The 24,281-nt window shown below is 38.7% G+C and overlaps 1 protein-coding gene across 11 annotated transcripts in view; it reads right to left on the bottom strand.

The window, feature by feature from the left end:
- DLGAP1 (DLG associated protein 1) overlaps window positions 1-24,281 on the bottom strand; it is an 859,965-nt gene that overhangs the window by 149,057 nt on the left and 686,627 nt on the right. For all 11 annotated transcript variants that reach the window (XM_034642364.1, XM_034642367.1, XM_034642366.1 and 8 more), the window contains one exon: window positions 17,033-17,273. In XM_034642364.1, coding sequence (XP_034498255.1) covers window positions 17,033-17,273 — 241 coding nt within the window. The remainder of the gene's footprint in view (window positions 1-17,032; window positions 17,274-24,281) is intronic.

The following is a 24,281-nucleotide window of genomic DNA, read 5'->3' as shown; positions in this document are numbered from 1 at the left end:
TCTTGATTACAGTGATTGCAGAAATCTACTGGCGATAAAATATGAACTATCCGTATATCGTGCCAATGTCAGTTTCCTGGTTTTTATATTGTATTATAATTACAGAAGATGTAACTGTTGGGAGAAACTGAGTGAGGAGTATATGAGATACTTCTTTGTACTATCTTTGTAATTTCCTGTAAATCTATATCTTGAAATAAAAAGTTAAAAATGCTGATGGAAAGAAGTTCTTTGAAAATGATACAAACTGTTTCATTATGATTGTCTGGCCATAATCAACATTTCAGAAGAGAGAAGTTTTTCAGAAGCAAAGCAGTAGATGATATGGACCCATCAATTTTCCCTAAATTTTAAAATTGTGGAAGAGAATGTGTGACAGAATACGACTATCAGCTGGAAAAGAAATTCAAGGTTGGCCTGTAAGAGAAACAGGATGACAATCCTACCCAGAAATTCACGAATTTCTGTCTTGTTCACAGCTCTTGTCAGGGATATACCTCTAAAGTATGAAGTTGGTTAAGCAAAGTTAATTTTAGTAATGTTATGTATCCCCTGAAACCATAAAACCATAACATATTGTAGAGATATAAACTAAATTTTGAGTTTTTCACACTCTTAGAGATAATTTAGACTAGTTCTTTTCTGTAAGTTAAATGAAAGGTTATTAGAATTCTCAAATACTGATAATTTTTCTTTTTTGTATTATTTTTTTCTACCAGTTACTTGTATGTTGGTAGAATTTGTCAGTAAGACACCAGCAGACAAAGAGAGCTTTCAGAGTGCTAATAGTTACACGGTCATTGACTCGTCATTACAATGTATATAAGTTTCTTATTTGCCAATATAGTAAAATCATGGTACTGTTCATTTTGATCTGTTTCTCAATTAAGACACTTGGCAGCATTTACAGGTCATACTGAAAGCTTGACTGAATGTCAGTAGCAAGAGTAACAGACAAACATAAATCTGGTGTGGGATTTACCAGCTGGAGCTAAATAATGCCATGAAAGTGACCGTGCAGGGACATCCGACTGTCAGCATTAATTACATATGGTTTTCAATTGCTATTACATTGCTCTGTTTGTTAAAGTTTAATATGAATTGGATCAGAAAACTCTGGACTACTACAAAGGCTTTTAAAAATGGCAATTTATGATACCTCCCTGGACACTGTTTTATAACTAAAGCTAAAGAAGGGCATATTTTCTGTCATTAATTTTTTTGAGAAATTTCCCATTTAATAAATACTCATTTTAGGGGAATCTGATTTTCTAAATTGTGTTCTCTGATTGACCTTTGTACCTGAGTTGCAAATGATCACAATTCGTTCAAAAGACCGGTCAGATCAGGATTACATTATTGTAGTACTTTTGTCCAGCTTTATTGAGATGAAATTGACGTGTAACTCTTGTTAGGCGAAGCAAAAAAATACTACCTCTGCTCATTTGATCAGCCTCAACACGGAATTTACCACCTACTCCGTTTGCATGAGCAGTTTATACGAGTTGGAACTAGATCAAGGGATTGAATATTTGATCTTCTAAATCTGTCATAATGTCAAAATGACAATGCATAATATGGAATTTTCAACCCAGAATATTTTTCATAGGCTTTTTCTCTTGTTCATTCATTCATTCATTTTTATTATTTGTTTATTTATTTATTTTAATGTTTTTTAATTATGTTAGTCACCACACAGTACATCTCCGATTTCCAATGTAAAGTTTGATGATTCATTAGTTGCGTATAACACCCAGTGCACCATGCAATACGTGCCCTCCTTACTACCCATCCAGGTCTTTCCCATTCCCCCACCCCCTCCCCCCTGAGGCCCTCAGTTTGTTTCTCATAGTCCATAGTCTCTCATGCTTCATTCATTCATTTTTAGAGAGGAGGAAAGGGTGGGATGGAGATATAGAAAGAGGGAGAATCTTAAGCAGGCTCCCTACTCAGCCCGACATGAGGCTCCATCTCACAACCCTGAGATCATGATCTGAGCTGAAATCGAGTTGGACACTTAACCAACTGAGCCACCCAAGTGACCCTCTATCCATTTTAATTGCTACTTCTTTTACATCTTTTTTTGTCTTGTGATGAGAACTTTCAAGATTTACTTTCTTAGCAAGTTTCAAATTTGTAATACAGTATTATTGACTATAGTCCCCATGCTGTACATGACATCCTAACTTATAACTGGGAGCTTGTACGTGTTATTCTCTTTCACCCATTCGTTGATGCACCAGCCTTCCTGCCCTCTGGCAACCACCAGTCTGTTCTCTGTATCTATGAGTTTTGTTTTGTTCATTTGTTTTGTTTTTTAGATTCCAGGTATAGGTGCAATTATATCTGTCTGTCTCTCTCTGACTTACCTTGTTTAGCATAATACTCTCAAGGTCCGTCCATCTTGTTGCAAATGGCAAACTTTAATTCATTTTTTTATAGCTGAGTAGTGTTCCATTGTGTGTGTGTGTGTGTGTGTGTGTGTGTGTGTATGGTTCATTGCAGATAATGCTTCAATGAACACAGAGGTGCATATATCTTTTCAAATTACTATTTTTGTTTTCTTCAGATAAATACTTAAAAGTGGAATTGTTGGATCACATAGTAGTTCTATTTTTAATTTGGGGGGGCTCTCTACTGTTTCCCAAGGTAGTTGCATCAACCTACTTTCCTACCAACAGTGCACAAGGGTTCCTTTCCTCCGTATCCTTGCCAACACTTGTTGTTTGTCTTAATAATAATAGCCGTTCTGACAGGTGTGAGGTGATAGCTCATTGTGGTTTTGATTTGCATTTCCCTGATGATTAGTGATGGTAAACATCTTTTCATATACCTGTTGGGCATCTGTATGTCTTCTTTAGGAAATGATCTATTCAGATCCTTTGCTCGTTTTTTTTTTTTTTTTTAAAGATAGCATGAGCAGGGGGGAGGGCAGAGGCAGAGGGAGAAGCAGACACCCTGCTGAGCAGGGAACCTGATCCCAGGACCCTGGGATCATGACCTGAGCCAAAGGCAGACGCCTAACTGACTGAACCACCCAGGTGCCTACTTTGCTCATTTTTAAACTGGAGTTTTCCCCTTTTTTTTTTCTTGTTTTGTTTTGTTGTTGTTGTGTGAGTTTTTAAAATATATTTTGGAAATTAAACACTTATTTGGGTATGTGATTTGTAAGTATCTTCTCCTGTTTGGTAGGTTGCCTTTTTGTTTTGTTGGTGGTTTCCTTAGTTGTGCAGAAACTTTTTAGTTTGATAATCCCATTTGTTTATTTTTGCTTTTGTTGTCATTGCTTCTGGAGTCAGATCCCAAAAGATATCACTAAGACCAACATCAGGTAGCTTACCTTCTAGGAGTTTCATGGTTTCTCATCTTGCATTTGAGTCTTTAATCTATTTTGAGTTAATATTTGCATATGGTATAAGATAGTGGTATAGTTTCATTCTTTTACATGTGGCTGTCCAGTTGTCCCAGCACCATTTATTGGAGTCTTACCTCCTTTGTTAAGTTATATGAATATAATGAATTAATTGTATATGTGTGGCTTTATTTCTGGGCTCTCTATTCTGTTGCAGTGATCTGTCTGTTTTTATGCTGATACCATACTGTTTTGATTACTATAGCTTTGTAGTATAGTTTGAAATCAGGGAGCATGATGCCTCCAGCTTTGTTCTTCTTTCTTAAGATTACTTTGGCTATTTGGGATCTCTTATGGTTCCATACAAATTTTAGAATTGTTCTGTTTCTGTGGAAAATGCCATTGGAATTGGATTGCACTAAACCTATAGATTGCTTTGGGTAATATGAACACTTTAACAATATTAGTTCTTCCAATTTATGTACATAGAATACCCTCCCGTTTATTTGTATCTTCTTCAATTGCTCTCATCAGTGTCTTATAGTTTTCAGAGTTGAGGTTTTTTACTTCCTTGATTAACTTTATTCCTAGGTATTTTATTCTTTTTGATGTAATTGCAAAGATTACAATTGTTAGTAATAGTCTGTTAGTGTATACAAATGCAACCTATTTTTGTATATTGGTTTTTGTATCCTGCAACTTTACTGAATTCATTTATTCATTTTTTGGTGGAGTCTTTAGGACTACTTTAGGATAACTTTTCTATATGTAAAATCATGTTGTCTGCAAATAGTGACAGTTTTACTTCTTTCTTTCCAAAATGGATGCCTTTTTTCCCCCCTGCTTAATTGCTTGGGTAAGGACTTCCAATAGTATGTTGAATAAAAGTGGCAAGAGTGGGCATCCTTGCGTTGTTCCTGATCTTAATGGAAAAGTTTCAGTTTTTCCACATTGAGTATGATGTTATCGATAGGCTTGTCATATATGGCCTTTATTATGTTTAGGTATATTCCTTCTATACCCCCTTTGTCAAAAGTTTTTTTTTCCCCCTTAATCATAAATGAATGTTGAATTTTGTCAGATGCTTTTTCTGTATCTGAGATGATATGATTTTTTATCCTTCATTTTGTTAATGTGGTGTACATGATGATTGACTTGTAGATTTGAACCATCTTTGCATCCCTGGAATAAATCCCATTTGCTCATACTGAATTTGGTTTGCTAATATTTTGTTGAGGATTTTTGCATTTATGTTCATCAGGGATATTGGCCTATAACATTCTTTTTTTGTGGTGTCCTTATCTGATTTTGGTATCAAGGTAATGCTGGCCTTATAGAATGAGTTTGGAAGGGTTGCTTCCTCTTCAGGTTTTTAGAGGAGTTTGAGAAAGATAGGCATTAACTCTTTGAATGTTTGGTAGAATTCACCAGTGAAGCTGTTGGGTCCTGGACTTTCATTTGTTGAGAGTTTTGTGATTATGGATTTGATATCTTAATTAGTAATTGCTTTATCATACTTTCTGTTTTTTCATGATTCAGTCTTGGAAGACTATAGGTTTCTAGAAATTTATCCATATCTTTTAGATTGTCCAGTTTGGTGTATAATTGTTCACAGTAGTCTCTTATGATCCTCTGTATTTCTTTGGTATGAGTTGTAAATTTTCTTTCATTTCTGATTTTATTTATTTGAGCCTTCTCACTTCTATTCTTAGTTTAGCTAAAAGCTTCTTCATTTTTTTAAAAAAACAATCTTTTGAAGAAATCTTTTTCACTGATTTTTTTTCTACTGTCTCTTTAGAAAAGACTCTGATTTTTATTATTTCATTCCTTCTACTAATCTTAGCATTTGTTTCTCTAGTTCTGTTTAGGTATAAACTTAGATTGTTTATTTGAGATTTTTTCTTGTTTCTTGAGGTACGCCTATATCACCATGAACTTGCCTTAAAACTGCTTTTGGTATCCCATAGATTCTGGAATGTTGTATTTCCATTTTCATTTGTTTTGAGGAATTTTTAAATTTCTTCTTTGACCTCTTGTTTGTTCAGTAGTATATTGTTCAATCTCCACATAATTTTGAAAAAATCTCCACTCCACATATTTTTGATTTTTCCATTTTTTCTTGTAATTGATTTTTAGTTTCATACTGTTGTAGTTGGAAAAGATGCTTGATATGATTTCAGTCTTACATTTTTTTGAGACTTGTTTCATGGCCTAACATATGATCTATCCTGGAAAATGTTCCATGTGTTTTTGTGAAGAATGTGTATTCTGCTTTTGGATGGAATGTTCTGCGTATATCTATTAAGTCCCTTTGGTCTAATGTGTTTTTTGAGATCGGTATTTCCTTATTAATTTCTATTTGTATGACACATCCATTGATGTAAGTGGGGTATTAAAGTCTCCTACTATCATTGTATTGTTGTCTATTTCTCCATTTAGATCTGCTAGTATTTGCTTTATGGATTTAAGTGATCCTATGGTGGGCTCTTAAATATTTACGAGTGTAATGTCTTCTTGCTAGATTGACCCTTTATCATTATGTAATGCCCATTTTTTTTTTAAAGATTTTATTTATTTATTCAACAGAGATAGAGACAGCCAGCGAGAGAGGGAACACAAGCAGGGGGAGTGGGAGAGGAAGAAGCAGGCTCATAGCGGAAGAGCCTGATGTGGGGCTCGATCCCACAATGCTGGGATCACGCCCTGAGCCGAAGGCAGACGCTTAACCGCTGTGCCACCCAGGCGCCCCTATGTAATGCCCATTTTTGTCTTTTATTATAGCCTCTGTTTTAAAGTCCTTTTTTTTTCTTCTGGTATCAGTATAGCTACTCCTGTTGTCTTGTTTCAATTTGCTTGAAATATCTTTTTCTGTCCCTTAGTTTCAGTCTGTGTGTGTCCTTGTGTCTGAATTGAATTGCTTGTAGGTGGCATAGAGATGGGTCTCATTTTTTTAATCCATTCAGTTACTGTCTTTTAATAGGAGAATTTAGTCCATTTACATTTAAAGTAATAATTGATAGGTATATACTTGTTGCTATTTTAATTGGTTTTTTTTTTTTTTTGTCTGTTTTGTTGTTCTCTGTTCCTTTCTTCTTCTCTTGGTTTATTCTCTTGTAGTTTGATTACTTTCTATAGCGTTATGCTTAGATTCCTTTCTCATTATCTTGTGTGTATTTACTATGGATTGTTGCTTGTGGTTACCCTGAGACTCCTATATAACAGCCTATATAAAAAAACAAATTATTGTAAGTTGATAGCAAGTTTACCTCTCCCACATTTTACCCATGGCCTTTACTATATATTTACTTTTACTAGTGAGATTTTCACTTTCATATTTTTTTCTTATTACTAATTAGTGCCCCCTTTTTCAGGTTAAAGAGCTCCTTTTAAAATTTATCATTAACTCCTTTAATTTTTGTCTGAAAAGCTCTTTCTCTTTCCTTTACTTCTAAATGATAACCTTGTTTGATAGAGTATTCTTGGTTGAAAGTTTTCTCCTTTCAGTACTTTGAATATATTATGCCACCTTCTTCTGGCCTGCAAAGTTTCTAATGAGAAATCTGATGGTCTTATGGGGGTTTCCTTGTACATAAGAAGTTGTTTTTCTCTTGCTGCTTTTAAGATCATCTCATTATCCTTAACTTTTGACAATTATAATGTGTCTTGGTGTGGGTCTTTTTGGGTTCATCTTGTTATAACTCTTTGGGCTTCCTAGATCTGGATGTCTGCTTCCTTTCCTAGGTTAAGGAAATTTTCAACCATTATTTCTTCAAATAAGTTTTCTGCCCCTTTCTCTCTTCTCCTTCTGGAAACCATATAATGCAAATATTCCACTTGATGTTGTCCTGTAGATCTCTTAATTTTTCTCTTGACCTTTTGGTTTGTTTCTTCTTTTTGCTATTCTGTTTGGGTGAGTTCCACTGCCCTGTCTTTTAGTTCATGGGTTCTATCTTGTGCTTAATCTAGTCTGCTGTTGAACCTCTATAGTGTGTTTTTCAGTTTGCTTATCGTGTTCTTCAGTTTTGTGACTTGTTTAGTACTTTCTTATATTTCTATCTCGTTGCTGTGTTCACCCTTTCTTTTCCTCAGTTTGGTGAGCATCTTTATGAACATTACTCTGAACTCATTATTAGGTAATATTAATTATCTCCATTTAATTTTTTTCTGAGATTTTTATCTTGTTATTTGATTTGGGATGTATTCCTCTGTCTCCTCATTCTGCTTGAAGCTCTGTGTTTGTTACTGTGTATTAGGCAAAACAGCACTCTCAGTCTTACAGGAGTGGCCTTGTATAGGAGATGAACCCTATTCTATAACCTTGCTCTAGCTCTTGGCTGTCTCTAGAACCTTTGTGATTGTCTAAGCAGCCTTTTTTCTTGGTAGGCCCCGATTGTTGAGATTGTGTCAAAATCTGTGAGTGTTCCAGAGGGATTTCAGTCACACCTAGTTTCAGGCTGATTGGAGGTAGACCCTCAGGCAGCAGATTTTAAGGTAGGCAAATATACACAGTCCTGTGGGGCAGCAATTGTAGACCTTGCTGGCTTCTAAACCCAGTGATCTAGAGGTGTCCCCTTAGTGACAGTTGAAAATTCTGGACTCTAAGTGAGAGTATGAGCTTCCTTCTCAGAGGCACTAGTAGGTTGTAGCAAGGCCAAGTGAGAGCTCAAAGATGGTATTCCTCAGTCTACATTCCCTGAGAGCACTTCCATAGTTTCTAGACGTGTGGTAAACTGGAAGCATGCCTGTCAGGCTGAAGCTGCAAGTCAAGTAGATAGGCCTTTTTCACAGGAGGACTGGAGGGTGTGTTTCAGTCTGCTGTTGGTGCAGTGTCCTGGGGGTGCTAGCCTGCCTAGAACTGTTTCTCCAATTGTTTCAGACCCATAGGGCTCAAAGTGCAATCTGCCGTGGCCACTGGAGTCAGGTATGGAAGGGATGTCCCTTGTTTGGGGTGCATGCACTGACGAACTATGGCAGCCATGTGGTGGAGTAGTGCTCAGGGCCAGGGCTCTCAGCTGGTTGACTTAGATGTAGTCATGGTGGAGTGATGTGCAAGGATGGGGCACAAATGTCAGGGCTAGTAGGCATGAAAAAAACGGCCTCTGCCAGAGCCCACACTTGCAGGGTAGAGGGAGAATACCAAAAGCAGTGCCTGCTAGCATCTCTGTCCCTGGAGAGAGTTGCAACAGGGTCCTGTTTTTTCTAGCAGGTGCTTTAAGAGTAGCAAATACATTTCCTTCCTATATCATGTGGTTGTTTTATGAACTTCAGCTTCTATGCTAGATCCTGGGGTGAGGAGTCTACCTGCGAACCCTTTAAGAGTGGAGTCTCCATTCCCTACAGCCTAATGGCTTTCCTGGATGTGCACCCCATTTGTTTTCAAAACCAGACTTTTGGGGGCTCATCTCTTCAGTGCAGCTCCCAAGGGTTGAGATGCCTGGTGTGGGGCACAAACCCCTTGCTCCTCAGAGTAAATTTCAATATTTGGGACATCTTTTCCAACTAAAGTGCTGCACCAGGGGTGGGATTTTCGCAGGATTGCATCTCTGCCCCTCCTACTGGTCTTGACAGAGCCCTTTTCTACTTTGTTGGGGAGGAGCTTGTTCAGGTAGTTTTCAGGTCTTTTCCAGAGGGTACTTCTCCATATGTACTTGTACATTTGTTGTGTCCATGGGAGGAGATGAGGTCAGGATTTTCCTATGCTGCCATCTCGAGCCACCTCTCCTGTTGTTGTTTTTTTTTTTAATCTGTAACTGTATTTATTTATAAAGATTTTATTTATTTGTCAGAGAGAGAGGGAGAGAGAGAGCACACAAGCAGGGGGAGCGACAGGCAGAGGGAGAAGCAGGCTCCCTGCTGAGCAAGGAGCCCAATGCGCAGCTCGATCCCAGGACCCTGTGATTATGACCAGAGCCAGAGGCAGCCACTTAACCGACTGAACCACCCAGGCATCCCTACATGTTTAACTTTAAACAGATATTTCATATTTAGACAAACCAACATGAAAAGTCATGTCAATAATACATGAACGAAATAGGCTTTTTTTTTTTAAGAGGGATTTTTTTTGAAAGAAAAATTTAAGGAAAACACAGGTTTCAAATATGGCAGGAGCTAAACAAAAATTTGTGGGAAGAAAGCATTAAAGAAGAGAGCTTCTTGATCACAGACAGATTTGTATTAAATTATTTCAAGGTATACCATACTAAACATTCATTCAAGTTGTGTAACCTTTGTAAGGCTTAATTTTTTTGTATGATGAGAATGATAATATATTACATACATGTCCTAGAGTATTCATTAGGATTACACAAGAGAGTCTATGCAGCTGATTCAAAATGCTCATCAACTAGTAAGTGCTAAAAGGTTAGCCATTACCATTGTTAATAAAGTAAGCCAGATTGAGAGATCTAAAATCAAAGCCAGGATAGAGGCATTTTAATGTGCAATTTACATAATACTTCCTTATTGATGATTTCATAATCATCCTTACTGATTTATTACTTTCTTACGGATTTGAGCCTCACATTAACCTTAATGGCTAGAAGACCTTGGAGCCCCTTCACGATTGGCCATGTGACAACACTTCATATGGGCAAAGGTGGACTTTAGGACTGTCTACAGAGCACAACATCTTGAAGCTTGCCACTCTATTCCTGAGAGGTGATTTTTTTTCTTTTAAGATTTTGTTTATTTGAGAGAGAGAGAGAGAGAGCGCATGAGAGAGCACACAAGTTGGGGAAGGGGCAGAGAGAGAGGGAGAAGCCGACTCCCCTCTGAACATGAAGCCTGATACAGGGCTCAATCCCAGGACCCTGAGATCGTGACCTTATCTAAAGGCAGCCACTCACCCAACTAAGCCACCCAGATGCCCCTGAGAGGTGATTTACATATAGCAAAACAACTGGAGGAGATGAAAGCCTTTCGAAGTTCTTCAGACTTTTTTTCTTCCTCTATCTAATAAGACTTTTACATCTTATGACTTCATAATATTTCTAATAGAATACAGAGGAATTCCAACTCAAGAGCATAGAGGAAAGGAAAAGTTATAGCCAAAGTTCTTCCAAAAGTTAGCACTGTCAGTTGTCTTGGATATAAAAACGAGACAAGTGACCTCATAAGAGGCCTAAGGTTGTGCCACAAATCTTGCTTTTTAAATTTTATTTTTTTGCCTCTTCCGATGAAGGTAAGCAGATGATCTCCACTTTTACTTGGATGGTTGGAGAAATTCAAGGAAGGGAACCTCATTAGTAGAGGAACAAGGAACGAGTCCAGGCAATGTCTGAATATTTATTACTTGATCTTATCTTGAATAGAAAAGAAAGGCTCTTTGTTCAAAACACTTCTGGCTGCTGTCTGTCCCCTTGGACTTCTGAACTTTCCTTCAGTGCTTTATGAAAACAACTTATTAATTGAATTAATGCCTCGTAGAAAGAAGTGTGCTTTCTCTGAACTCTAAGGATGCTCCGAAAGTGGTCATTAACGCTGGCAAGAGAAGCAGCACTCTAATTTCATTTTACACATGAAGAACATGAGTTCAGATTAACTTTACAATCATGCGATGAATAACTTCAAGAGCTGGGACCCAAACAAGCAAAGGGCTGTGGCTGGGACATCAGGGGAGTTTTATTCTGACTTTGCCTCCAGACAGAAGCCCTCCTTAGCTCTCTTATCTTAAAATGGGGGTCAGTGGATTAGATCAGGGGTGGTCACCTTTTTCAGTCAAGGCTCAGATAGTAAATAGTTCTGGCTTTCTGGGCCTTGCAGTCAGTCTGTCTGCACAGCTACTCAACTCTACTGTTACAGAGTGAAAACAGCCACAGACAATATGCAAACAAATGAGTGTGGCTTTGTGCCAATCAAACTTTATAAAAACAGTTGGAAGGTTGGATTTGGCCCATAGATGGTAGTTTGCAGACCCTCGGACTAGATGACATAGAAGTTTCTTCTGCTAACTGTATGATTCATCTTGTTTTCGTAGCGGTGCTATTTCCCTAGGGAAGGCATCTGGATTACCCAGTCACCAAACATGCAGTTTGTGAAGTACGTGAGTATTTTTCTGCTGTTTGCTATTAACAACAGCCAAGCTATGGAAGCAACCTAAGTCCATCAATGGCTGAATGAAGAAGATGTGGTTTATATATAGTAGAATATTATTCAGTCACGAGAAAGAAGGAAATCCTGCCATTTTGACAACATGGATGGGACCTTGAGGGCATTACACTAAGCAAAATAAGTCACATTAAGACAAATACTGTAGATCACTTATATGTGGCATCTAAAAACCTGAACTAGTGGTAACTGAGGATAGTGGTTACACACGGGCTGAGGGGGTGGGGGAATAGAGATGTTGGTCAGAAGAACAAGCTTGCAGTTAGAAGTTGAATAAGTTGTGGGGGTCTGATGCACACCATCGTGATTATAGTCTATGATACTATATTATATACTTTAAAGTTGCTAAAAGACTAGATCTTAAATGTTTTCATACAAAAGACAAATGATAATTAAGTGACTTGAAGGAGGTGTTTGCTAATGCTATGGTGGTAATCACATTCCAATATGTGAACGTATCAAATCAACAGGTAGCACATCTTAAACTTACACAATGTAGTATGTCAGTTATATTGCAATAAAAACAAGTATTTTTTTTTGTTTTTGGCATCTTCTCTCCCCTTTCTTCTTCCATTATTGAGTGCCTACTATGTGTATTGCAAATATACATTATTGCCTTAATGTTATTCTGCTCAAGATCTTGTGTGTTAAGGCTTTTTTTTTGTTGTTGGGGGTGGGTGGGGAGCAGGGTGTATGGGACTGAAGGGGCATGAAGGTAGGTGCGTGAAGGTAGCTTCAGTATCGGATGGGATGGCTGATTGGGGGTGAAGACTCAAGCCAGTGGAAGAACTCTTGGAACATGAGCGCCGACCTCAGCTGATCAAAGGGTACCTGCTTTAGTTAAACTGAGCAAGAACTTGAGTGGGTGGGTCAGAACTGACAGCGATGATGGACTGTGAAGTGGGATTGTGGAAAGGCATGTCTCAATTTAAGGGAAAATAGGATCTCATTCAAAAAAAGTATAAATACTGGTGTTACTCTGGCCCCAAGCCACACCCAGCAGGGCACACTGTGCCGATTTCCTGGCTCGAGGACACTGACTGCTGGCCTGGGGGGATGCTTTATCCTGGGGCCTCATGGGGATCTTTCTGGGGGCTTTTTTTAAGAAACTTTTTTCTTTTTTGTTTACAATACCTCCCTCCTTCCCTTCCCTTCCTTCCTTCCTTCCTTCCTTCCTTCCTTCCTTCCTTCCTTCCTTCCTTCCGATTTTATTTATTTATTTGACATGGGGGGGTGGGGAGAGCAAGCACAAGCAGGGGGAGAGGCAGGCAGAAGGAGAAGCAAGCTCCCCACCATGCCAGGAGCCTGATGTGGGGCTCGATCCCAGGACCCTAGGATCACGACCTGAGCTGAAGGCAGCTGCTCAACTGAATGAGCCACCCAGGCACCCCCCTGGGGGCTTCTTGAAGGAAAGATCAGTTCAACTCCATCAACTTTTAAGACTTCCTCTGATTAAAAAAAAAAAAAGAGTAGAGCACATACACCAAACTTTAAGAGCCACAAGGTGGCAGATGAACCTCCTTACTCTTGATAAGTTTGTGTTATTGTTACATAAGGCTGCTTTGAAAAGCTTGTAATTTCAAAATGAGTGCTTTTCTTAAAAAAAAAAAAACAACAGAATTCTACATCATGATAGTTTCTGTCAGAGTATTATTTTAATCAAACGTCATATTGGCTTTTACAATCGTTTTTACGATGCTTATTTAAAAATACTTCCCTCTGGCCCTACTGATCGGTTCACCTACTACTTGCATTGTAACCACTATAGTTTATTTTTTGTCCTTTCTGACCAAGTGTGTGTCTGTATCGGAATGATTGTTATACAGCGTTTTTGCTTGTTCACCAGATACGGGTCTATGACGTGGTAATGCTTTTGATCGTAGACGCTCAGTGTAAGAAGTAAAAAGAAAAATTCTTCTTAAACACGTACAATTGGGTTGGTATACTCCACATGAGGCAAGTTTAATCCACTGCTCTGAAGTAGACGTGTGGCTATATTTTCAGCCCCTCGTTCTACTTTCGTCTAAAATATTCAGGCAACTGAAGTAAGGGTGCTTATTTTCTCACAGTCCTGAGGTTAATTGCTCCACCGTTAAATTGTACTTTCCCACAGTAGTTCTAATCCTAGCTTAATAGTCTTGAGTACAGTGGTTTTATATAAAAGCTTGTTGAATTTATTAGATGGAGAGACATCTGAGTGCTTGAAGCAGATTACAGGCTGGAGAATGTAAGATTCTATCATAGTTACACACAAGCCAAAAAGTCAATAAACCAAAAGGAGCAGAACTGTAAGTCACTCTCGAACTCGTTTCCTAATTTGCCCTGATTTTCTGGGATGAGTCACCATTCTTGCTCACGTTGCTAGGGGATCCTTGGGGCTACTTTGGGCTGCGTGTGTGTGTCATGTCTCGTGACACTCTCACATGGTAACAGACACTTGTGAATTTTTGTTTATGATTTCATCTTGTTAATATGGAGAATGGACAAGGCTGGAAGAGAAAACCTTAATATGGTGTGTTGAAAATTTGAACAATTAGAACAGCCCAACACAAAAATCAAAGACTCAGCGTGTGCACTGTTGTAGGGGAAAAGTTACAGCTAATAACTGCAGTTGACAAAACAGAAAGAACTTTTGTTCTCAGGCAAAGGGAAGTTTAGGAAAAAGAGAATCGGCTCTAAGTATCCAAGAATAATGAGCAAAGGAAAAGAAGCAAAAGGAGAAATCTATGTCACATCCTACTGAACACGGATGTAAATCTGACCTGTGTACATGGGGGAAATGGGTAAAATTAGAGCAAAGTGATTTCCTGATTTCCACAAATGAGCACATTCTTTCAAAAATTAGTAGATTCTGTGAGAAAGTAGATTTTCTGTGTTTTCTACAGGAAATTTGATTCAATGTAAGAAGGAAGCCAGTAGAAGAAAAGTAATTTGATAGTACTGAGATCATGTGGAAGAAAAGGAAGCGTGTGTGAAAGAGAGAGGAGCACCCAGGAGTAATGGTGGGGGGTAGAATGAATGGAGAACCTTATTGTATCATAAAATGATGTTTTAAAAGAACAAATCTATGACATAGAGAAGCTGTAAGGTGATATTAGAATTCTTAAGGTCGCATTGATAAAATGTCTGATGGGCTTACTTAGAACCTATTACCATGGTTTAGTCCTTAACTTGTTAATTTTTCCATGACTGTAAAGATCATCTGTCATGTTTAGTGTGATGAAGGGTGACGTCACCAGCTGCCCCGTGCAAAAATCTGGTGTTTTATGCCTTCCCACATTTTCCTGACCTTGACTCCCTGCAGCCTGCATCCAAGCGTGGAGCCTTCCTGCCCTGAGAGCTGCAGGCAGGTGGATGTAGCCCAGTACTTGTGATGAGACACACGGAGCCCAAGAAGGAATGATGTAATCACCTCTGGTATTCTCATTCACCTCTCTGTTTTTGGGTGTTCTCCCGAATAGGACCCCCAGCTAAATACCCTATCGTCAATTTATATTCTAAAAGTAACAACACAGGACACCCTCCCAGACCCTACTCCTCTTCTCTGATAGGCTTGTCAGATTTCGCAAATACTCCAAACGTGAAAATCGTTTTCTAGCGTAAGTGTGCCCCAAGCAACTTTGAGATATCCTCCCACTACAAGATCATCGACTATCTAAAATTCAAATTTAACTGGCACCTTGGATTTTATCTAGCAACCCTATTGTTTGAACTCCAGGAACCTCTCCATGTATCTGGGAAAGGTCTCAGAAGGCGTAGACATCCCGGTGTGTGGGGTGAAGAGCACACACAAGGACGAATGTGGGAGGTGTAAGTAAATTGTCTCTTCACTGACAAAAGCACAAATCCTCTGACAGGTGGGCAGACAAAACTGTTCTGGAGTCTCTTGCCCCTTTATCCACAGCACTGCTCCTTGAGGGGGAAGGAGTCAGCCGGTGGCCCTTTTCCTTCCCCTCGCACTCCTGGGCAAGGACCTGCCTACTGTGTTTCTAACGAGCGATTTCAGCACAGGAAGCAGCTGGCAGGCGGCGAGACTGTTAGAGCGAGCGGTAGACTAGATAGACACCAGGAAAGGGCGGGGCGGGCGTGGTGAAAATGGGAAACAATAAGAGACACAGTGATACGCGATAGGCACAGGGCAGATCTTCAAATTACACCTGCATGAACATAAACACACAGAGAAATATGCCCATGGATGACCGAAATTTTTTTGTTTTTCAGTTTATAAGTCGACCTTGTTTGTTACCCACATCTGTGGCTGTTCTTGTAGAATTTCCTGGTGAGCCCGAATGCACATCCAGTATCCGGCTGGAGTCAGCCCGCCGAGCCCAGAGTGGCTGGGCTCCCTGCAGAGCCGTGGAGCCTGTCCACTCTCTAGAAACATCCCTTCCCTTGATCCTGGTACCTTAGTCTCATCGGTCAGGAATGACCTCCTCATGTCTAACCTCTGATAGTTTCTTACAAATGGCTGCCTCAATTCCCTATCTCTAGTTAGTAGGATTTTAACTCAGGTTTGAGGACCTGTTACTTCTCAAGCCTGCGAAAGTTCTGGGCTGAATGATAATTATTGGTGTTTGATGCACCTGGAACTAAAATTGAATACTGCAATATTCTGGCACGAGCTTTTTCTTCTAATTTATTCATTATTATTTAACCGTGACTCAAGGTTTGATGACCTTCTCGTAGAACTACTCTGTACTGAAGTTACACTGACATCAGTCAGACAGTTAAGCCTAGTTAAGATGGAGGGGATTTTCTTCTTGGACCCAAATGTTATGAATATATAAAAAAAAACAATCCAACACACACATTGTCATATTTAACCCATGGCTATATTCCCATGCAGGTTTCAGTGTCATGGAAACCAGTTACGCTCTTCTGTGCCTCTCTGCTTAAAATCTGATAAAAATACAGTTTAACTGCATAAACCTAACTGTACTTTAGCGGGAAAAGGAGGTGCTGTATACATATGACAGAGGTTTTAAAATCATGAAATCTGTCTTTGTTATAATGAAAGAAAACTCATAAGATGTTCAGTTAATATGTCTGGATCATCCGTTTCTTATTTTCTTATAGTGATATTTTCAGGGGTTTGGGGTAGTCATTTTGTGGATATCTTGGAATTAAAAAAAAGGCATTCCCACATTGTTATGCTCAGCAATCAGGGTAACTGATTTGCCCAAGGGTCACCCCTAAAAGTCAGAGCCTGACTGGTAGCCAGTAGGAGCTGGTGGGATGAGTTTGCTGGCTGCTAGGATGCTGCGTGGGGATCTTGGAAAGACCCGCCCCCTTGGGTGCTGTCCCTTCTGGACCTGTATGTAGTTGAAGTTTCTCTGTTGAGGCCAGAGATGGAGGCAGAGAGGACTGGGAATGTGGCCAAAGCGTGAGGACAGAGGCAGGCAGGGAGGCAAAACCATTCTTTGCAGGGCACGGGTGATATTAGGTTACTGGCGACTGTGTGATGACAGCGAGGACACGGTGTGCAGTCCTTTGGGACATTCTGTAGCCCTGGCCCGGAGGCCAGGCTGGTGGTGGCAAGGGGGACCCGGGGGGACAGCCGCTCCGCTCACTCACCGGTGCTGCTCTGAATGGTCCTCACGGTGGTGGTGGTGCGCGGCGGGGAGGAGGACCGCAGGGACACGCACTCGTCGTCCTGGGAGCAGCCCTTCTCGATGGCCCGCACGTAGCTGTGGCTCCGCATGCGGAAGCAGCCGGGCATGGGCAGGTCGAGCGCTTCCACCGCCTGCGACTCCAGCTCGCTGAACACGGATTCGCACACGGACTCGAACTGCCCGTTCACTTCCATCTCGCTCACCTGCGGGCAGAGGTGGGGTACCGTAACGCCTTCTACCAGGTGGAGAAGCACCTTCTCCCTTAAGCGTCTCCCGACTTCACCACCCCCCCGCCCCCAAGAAAGCCCCGTCCGATTTCATTAAACTCCAGCGCATCTTATCTGCCCTGCGTGACGATCCATAGTTGAACTGCATCTTGTTCGTAATCCCAGTCAGTTCGAAAGAAAAAGAGTTTTATTTTCACAATGAAACACGTGTGGGGCTGCGAAGTCATCTTCCAGCGCCTGCCCAGGTGCTAATTGTCCTTATTTATTATAAACGCAAACCTAGGAACAGTTTCATCAGTCCACGGTCAGAGTTTGGGTATTTCAGGGCAACAGTTTTTAGTAAAAACATTTTAGAAACTAGTATTTTTATTATTGTGCTTTTGGAAGTGACCGGCTTGTCAAATAATTTCAGTGTCGAATGCAGCTTAATTTAGTGCAAAGTATGGAAAGAGGCCTTATATTTTCTGGCAAGATATTCTCATTCTGCACAAAAATAGACCAAACCCAGATATGTCAAAATCTTGAAAAGCACTATGGAGATTTTCAATCTACACACTATCTAAAAGTTTCATTCTTCTTTATAAAAAGCTGATAAGGTCCACAAATTGTGTGTCTTAAAATCTTCCAAATTAAGTCTCCTTTTTTTTTTGAGGAAATCAGTTTTAATTTACTTATATTTCTCTGTATATAACTTACACTGGGTTTGAGCATCACCTGAAAAAGAAAAGAAAAGAAAAAAGACCAGGTGCTCCTGTTAATTTCTCACTTTGTAGCTGATTTAATAGAGACATGGGAGCATTCTTCAAATTTCTGCCACCCTCTAGAACTTCATGTCTAATTTCCCTAATATTAAATTAATGAGTAATTAAGGAGAATTTAAACTACAGGTAAGCTTAGAGCAGATACTGAAAATGATTGTGGTTTTTGACTGATTCTTCGTTTCGTGTTATCTGAGGATATATTCCAATAATGGCAAATTTCTTTAAACTTCAGATAGAAGTGACCAGTTACCTTAAGGCATATCATGTGGAAAAGACCTGCATTTTTTAAATGATTCTTTGCAGCTTAAGATAGCATTTTCACATACTTTAATTTGACATAAAACCCCTGTATGTTTTCAAGGCTAATAATTATGTATGTCCATATTAAAAAAATAAGTATGTGTATATAGCCTTGATTTTTAGGAAATACTTGGAAGTGCTTTCATGGATAAAGGGACATGATAGTTGCAACTAATTATCAAATAGAGAGTGTGAGCAAACGAGCCAAACGGAATATGAATATGAATCTGGGTCGGGGATGTACAGGGGTTCTTTATATTTTACAAGGAACTCTTGTAAACTCGAGATAATTTCAAAGTAAAAAGTAAATCTGTATTTGCATGTGTGTATGTGTGCATGTATATATCAATATATATCATTTATTAGATTTTCCCCTATTAATATGTCAAACAGTGCAAAGAAATGGTAAAACATCTATCCCTGTTAAGGTAATAACTATTAAACTTGGGTGACTATCTGTTCAGAGGATATATATGCCCCCTCCCCTACTTTTCATAAAAATACAGTAAATATAATTCTGCATTCTGTTTTTTTTCCACTTAGCATTCTGTATTAGACTTATATCTTAACAGGACTCTCCTTTTTCATTCTCTTAACCTTTTCTTTCTATTATATACAGATACAGAAAACCAAAGTGTATAATCACTACCCAGATCAAGAAAGAAAGATTTTCCAGGCACCCTCTATATGCCCCATCCTAGCCATAATCCCCATCTTCCCTCCAAAAATAACTGCTACTCTGAGTTTTATCTTTATAAATAATAATTCTTATAGGAATTATAAATAATAAATTTTATAAATTATAAATTATTATACAAATAATTGTAAAGAATTAATTTCATAAGGCATTGCTTGGGTTTTTTCACCCATGTGCATCCTTGGACCCTACAGTTTAGTTAAACCCATTTAAAAATTTCAATATATCTTTTAATTCACTTTTAACATATAGGCCTCCCTCCACCCATATTTTAAACTACAATTTATTTATGGAAGCATCTGGGTTGTTTGAGCTGTGAAGCTTCCCACAGTCTGGATTTGCTGATTTCATACTCATGGTAGGATTTAGCACGTTCCTCCGTCTTTTGCATTTCCTGAAAATTGTAAGCTACATCCAGGGGCTTTATAAGACTCAGGTTCAATCCCTGTGGCAAGACAAGAGGTCATGTGTTCTTTTGTCAGGAGACACATTATGTCTGGGTTGTTTCTCTTTTTATGTTGTTAGGAGTCATTGGAGCTCAACACCTAAATCCATTAATTCACTGGGAGTTGTAAACCGGTGGTATTCTAATTCCACCATTAGTTCTGCAGTTACTAGTTGAAACATTTTTTTTGCATAAGTAAATGCTTCCTCTCACATTATTTGGTTAGTCAATGGTTTAGGTCATATAGAAATGGCAGAATAAGTGTTTGTTTTTTTTCCCCCTGTGTATTTTCAAGATAATAAATTTGTTCCCTCTTACCTACCAAAAGTGACCAATTTTTAAAGTTCTCAAAATGAACTCATAGATTTAAAAATATTTGATGGTTTTAAATTCACTTCAAATTTGAACTCACATTTGTCTCATCTTTAACTAGTAGGAGCCTCTTAGTTTCACTCCTGAATCCTTTTGACATGAAATGAGTAGTCTTTGATAGCTTCCTTGATATCAGGTATGTCAAGGCATTCCAAATTCATTTTATACCTTTCCTGCTCAGTCCTGGAATCAGTATTTTTTCAAAAAGCCCTTCTGGTGGGAAATGGTATCACAAGAAAGCAGTCTGGGCCTCAGGAAGTTTTGTTGTCATTGCTACTGGGTTGGTCATTGTTCAGTGGGCAAAACTAGGTCTTTTGGTGGGCAGATCTAGTGAATACATCCAGTTAAAATTCAGGCTCTTCTATATTGTATTTCTATTTATACCTTGATTCCATACTAAAAATCTTGCTTCTCAGGGGGCATAGGAGATGATAGAATTGGGATATTCTATATTCATTTACCATCTCAGAATAGCATACTAATAATACCATACCCATGTCATTATTGAAAACAGTTAAAATTCCTCTTATTTTTTGCGTATATACTCTCTATTCTTTCCTCATTTAAAATAGTTGTGCTGTATTTACACTGCAGAGCATATAACCTACATGCTCTCCCCTGCTTTAGCCCCCCTTTTGTCTCTTATAAGTAACTGTATATTTAATGCTTGCCACTACTTCTTTCATGTAAAAAGATTATTCTTTATCAAAATTCTACAGATATAGGTCAAGTAGTTCTAGATGGCTTATAAAGAAAAAGAGTAAATCCCTGACCTATCTTACTCCCCATCTCACCCAGATTCTCCCTCCCCAGAGGCAATCACTTTCAATTCTTCCAGCTGGATCTTATGGTATTGCATCCATATTTCCAAAAACTTGCTTGTGTGAATTTGTTGGTATGTTTGTAGACCTCTGGTAACATGCTGGTTTCCTTCCTGCCCTTAAAGCATTACCCTTGAAGCCTCTGTTCTCCTACTGCAATCTATGGCTGCCAAGCCCACTGCTGTCCTGGGGTCTCTCTTCCCTATCACTGTAGGGGTGCCCTTCCTTATCTCGACTGTGGTGGAGTCCCTGTTTCCTCTTCCTTGTTTTATTCCCTTCTTTTGGTGGAGCACATCTTCCAGTGCTTTCCTGGACAAGGCAGCCATCTGGCATTGATGGAAATGTCTGTATTCCACTCCCACTGTTAAGGGAGAGTGTGCCTGCATTCAGGATTCTAGCCTGCACCCTTTCTTCTTCCAAATGTTTTCAGGCTTTGCTGCTTGTCTCTTAGTTTCCATGGATGCTAGAGTTTGGGAAAGTAGATGCCTTTCTCATTCCTGAGCCTTTCCATATAAACTGTTTTTTCTCACCCCCTTTTGAAAGCCCTTTAGGTTCTTGTCCCCAAAGAGCTAACATTTTACTGTGATGTTCCTATGTGGATATTTCTCCATTGATTGTGGTGGGTACTGGGCGGGCCCTCTTAATCTGCAAAACCATGACTTTCAGTTTTAGGACCATTTCTTGAATTATTTCACTAGTAATTGCCTTCCTTTTATTTATTTTTTCCTGAAACTCCTACTAGTCAGATGTTAGAATCCAAGAAGCTCAAAGAACTCCAAGAATAAAAAACACAAAGAAAACTACATTGATACATTATAATTTCCAAAGCAATCCTGGTAAAGAACAAAGCTAGAGGACTCACATTTCCTGATCGCAAGATTTATTGCAAAGCCACAATAATCAAAACAGTTTGGGACTGACATAAGGACAGACATATAGATCAATGGAACAGAACTGACAGTCCAGAAATAAGTCCATACGCCTATTCATCACTAGTTCTTATGTCTGGTCATCGGGGTTGTCTAAAGCTCATTGTCTAGTAGATTCCTCAGGATGGGCTCATGGAAATGATATTTCCTATATTCACTCATGTTTATAATAGTTTGCCTATGCCTTTTATATGGAAGTCAGATTTTTTGGGGTATAAAATCTTTGTTCACATTTTGCCCCCTTGAATATAATAACATTACTCAATTTTCTCTTGTCATAAGCTAATGTTAAAGAGTCTGATGAAAATTTAATTTTCTTTCCAAATTTTTATTTAAATTCTAGCTAGTTAACATATAGTGTAATACTGGTTTCAGGAGTAGAATTTAGTGATTCATCATTTTTTTTTTTAAGTCACTTGCTCTTCTGTCTTGAATTCCAAACAACTTTGTTTTATTTTATTGTATTTGAAATCAGAGTCCTGTAATTTTATTAGACTGTGTCTTAGTTATTGTTTTGGGTTAATCTCAGGTATGTGGTATATAATTTTGAAACATCTTTTTGTTTCATTAGAGTTATCTTTAATTATTGTTTTTATTATTCATTCTGGTTCTTTATCTTCTTCAGAGACTTCTATTATCTATATGTTCAATCTTTGTCCAGAATATTTATCAATGTCTCTTGAATCCTTTTTACCTCTTCATTTCTTTATTTAATTTATTTTTAAAAAGATTTAATTTATTTATTAGAGAGTGAGAGAGAGAACTAAGGAGAGAGCACAGAGGGAGAGGGAGAAGCAGACTCCCCACTGAGCAGAGAGCCCGTTGTGGAGCTTGATGTGGGGCTTGATCCCAGGATCCTGAGATCATGACCTGAGTTGAAGGCAGACGCTTAACTGACTGAGCCACCCAGGTTCCCCTTGTTTTTGATTTAAAAAATATCCTTCCTTTTTTAAGATTCCATTTTTCTTAGTGTATGAAATGTCTCATTCACTTGCTCCTATATTCTTTCTAGTCTAATCTTCATTTCTGAAATGATTTTTCTTTTACTTCTAATTCTTTCCTGAGTTTTGTGACATCACTTTTAAGGTTTTGAAATTCAGATCTATCTTTTTCTTTCATGTCTTATATCATGTTCTTAATGTCATTTAGTGCATTTTAAAATACAGTTGGCCCTTAAACAAACAACATGTGGGTTGGGGCATCAACTCCCCACCTTCGCACAGTTGAAAATCCACATACAGGGGCAGCTCAGTCAGTTAAGCATCTGACTCTTGGTTTTGGTTCAGGTCATGGTCTTGGGGTCCTGGGACTGAGCCCTGTGTAGGGCTCTGCACTTAGCGGGGAGTCTGCTTCTACCCACCCACCCTGTTGTGCTCTCTCAAATAAATAAATAAAATCTTAAAAAAAAATCCACATACTTTTGACTCCACAAAAATTTAAGTATTAATAACTGGAATCCTTAAAACATAAACAGTTGATTAACACATATTTTGTATCTTATATGTATGATGCATTATGTTTTTATAATAAAGTAAGCTACAGAGAAGAATGTTATTAAGAAAATTATAAGGAAGAGAAAATACAGTTATAGTATTATACTGTATTTATTGAAAACAATCCATGTACAAGTGGACCCACATAGTTTAAACCCATGTTGTTCGAGGTCAACTGTAGTTCATTACAGTTTTGATCTGTTTTGTGGGTCTTTCTGCGTGCTTGCATTTTCTGTAGGAATGTTACTCTACTTCTTACTGTCTTTTCTTCTTATAGTGACTCTGAATGTAAAATTAGTTCTTCTGACCTTGAGAAGGTGGTGCATTCAATATATATATATATCCCCCCAAATTCCCAGGACGGACTTTCTTTCTTTCTTTCTTTCTTTCTTTCTTTCTTTCTTTCTTTCTTTCTTTCTTTCTTTCTCTCTCTTTCCCTCCCTCCCTCCCTTCCTTCTTTTTCTTTTTTTCTTTCCTTTTTTCTCTTTCTTTCTTTCTCTCTTTTCTTTCTTTCTTTCTTTCTTTCTTTCTTTCTCTCTCTCTCTCTCTCTCCCTCCCTCCCTTCCTTCCTTCTTTTTCTTTTTTCTTTCCTTTTTTTTCTTTCTTTCTTTCTTTTTCTTTCTTTCTTTCTTTCTCTCCCTTCCTTCCTTCCTTCTTTCTTCTTTCTTTCTTTCTTTCTTTCTTTCTTTCTTCCTTCCTTCCTTCCTTCCTTCCTTCCTTCCTTCCTTCCTTTCTTTTTCTTCCTCTAGCTTAATAAAACTCTGAGAATTCCTGATTCTTTTGGTCCTGTCCCTAACTTTCACCTGGGCCTTTTCTTTTCTTCTTTGCTATTGTCTCTATCTTGCTCATACTTCATTCCACTCCCATCTGTTTCTTCTCACCCCTGGGCCCTGTCCTGGACGGAAACACTGGTTGGTTGGTTTCCAGTGATGATGAAGATGATGATGGGCTCAGACTGCTCCAGTCATCGTTCACATTTTACTGCAGGCTCCTGGAATTGATCTACTATTAGAGAAGGCAGATCTCTTCCAGCGTCAGCTGCTGTTCTCAAGTAGGTGCCCCGAACTTTCCAGCAAATACGCGTTGCTTGTTTTGTCTTGCTGTGCTGAAGTTCGTCACAAAAGTCATTGTTTCCCTCTATGTCTTCCTACAGACGTGGATAGGAT

This window comes from Ailuropoda melanoleuca, chromosome 14, assembly GCF_002007445.2.
Source record: "Ailuropoda melanoleuca isolate Jingjing chromosome 14, ASM200744v2, whole genome shotgun sequence".
In the NCBI taxonomy this organism is placed as follows: domain Eukaryota; kingdom Metazoa; phylum Chordata; class Mammalia; order Carnivora; family Ursidae; genus Ailuropoda; species Ailuropoda melanoleuca.
Note: the sequence above shows the minus strand (reverse complement) of the source record. Positions and strands in the feature narration are given on the sequence as shown.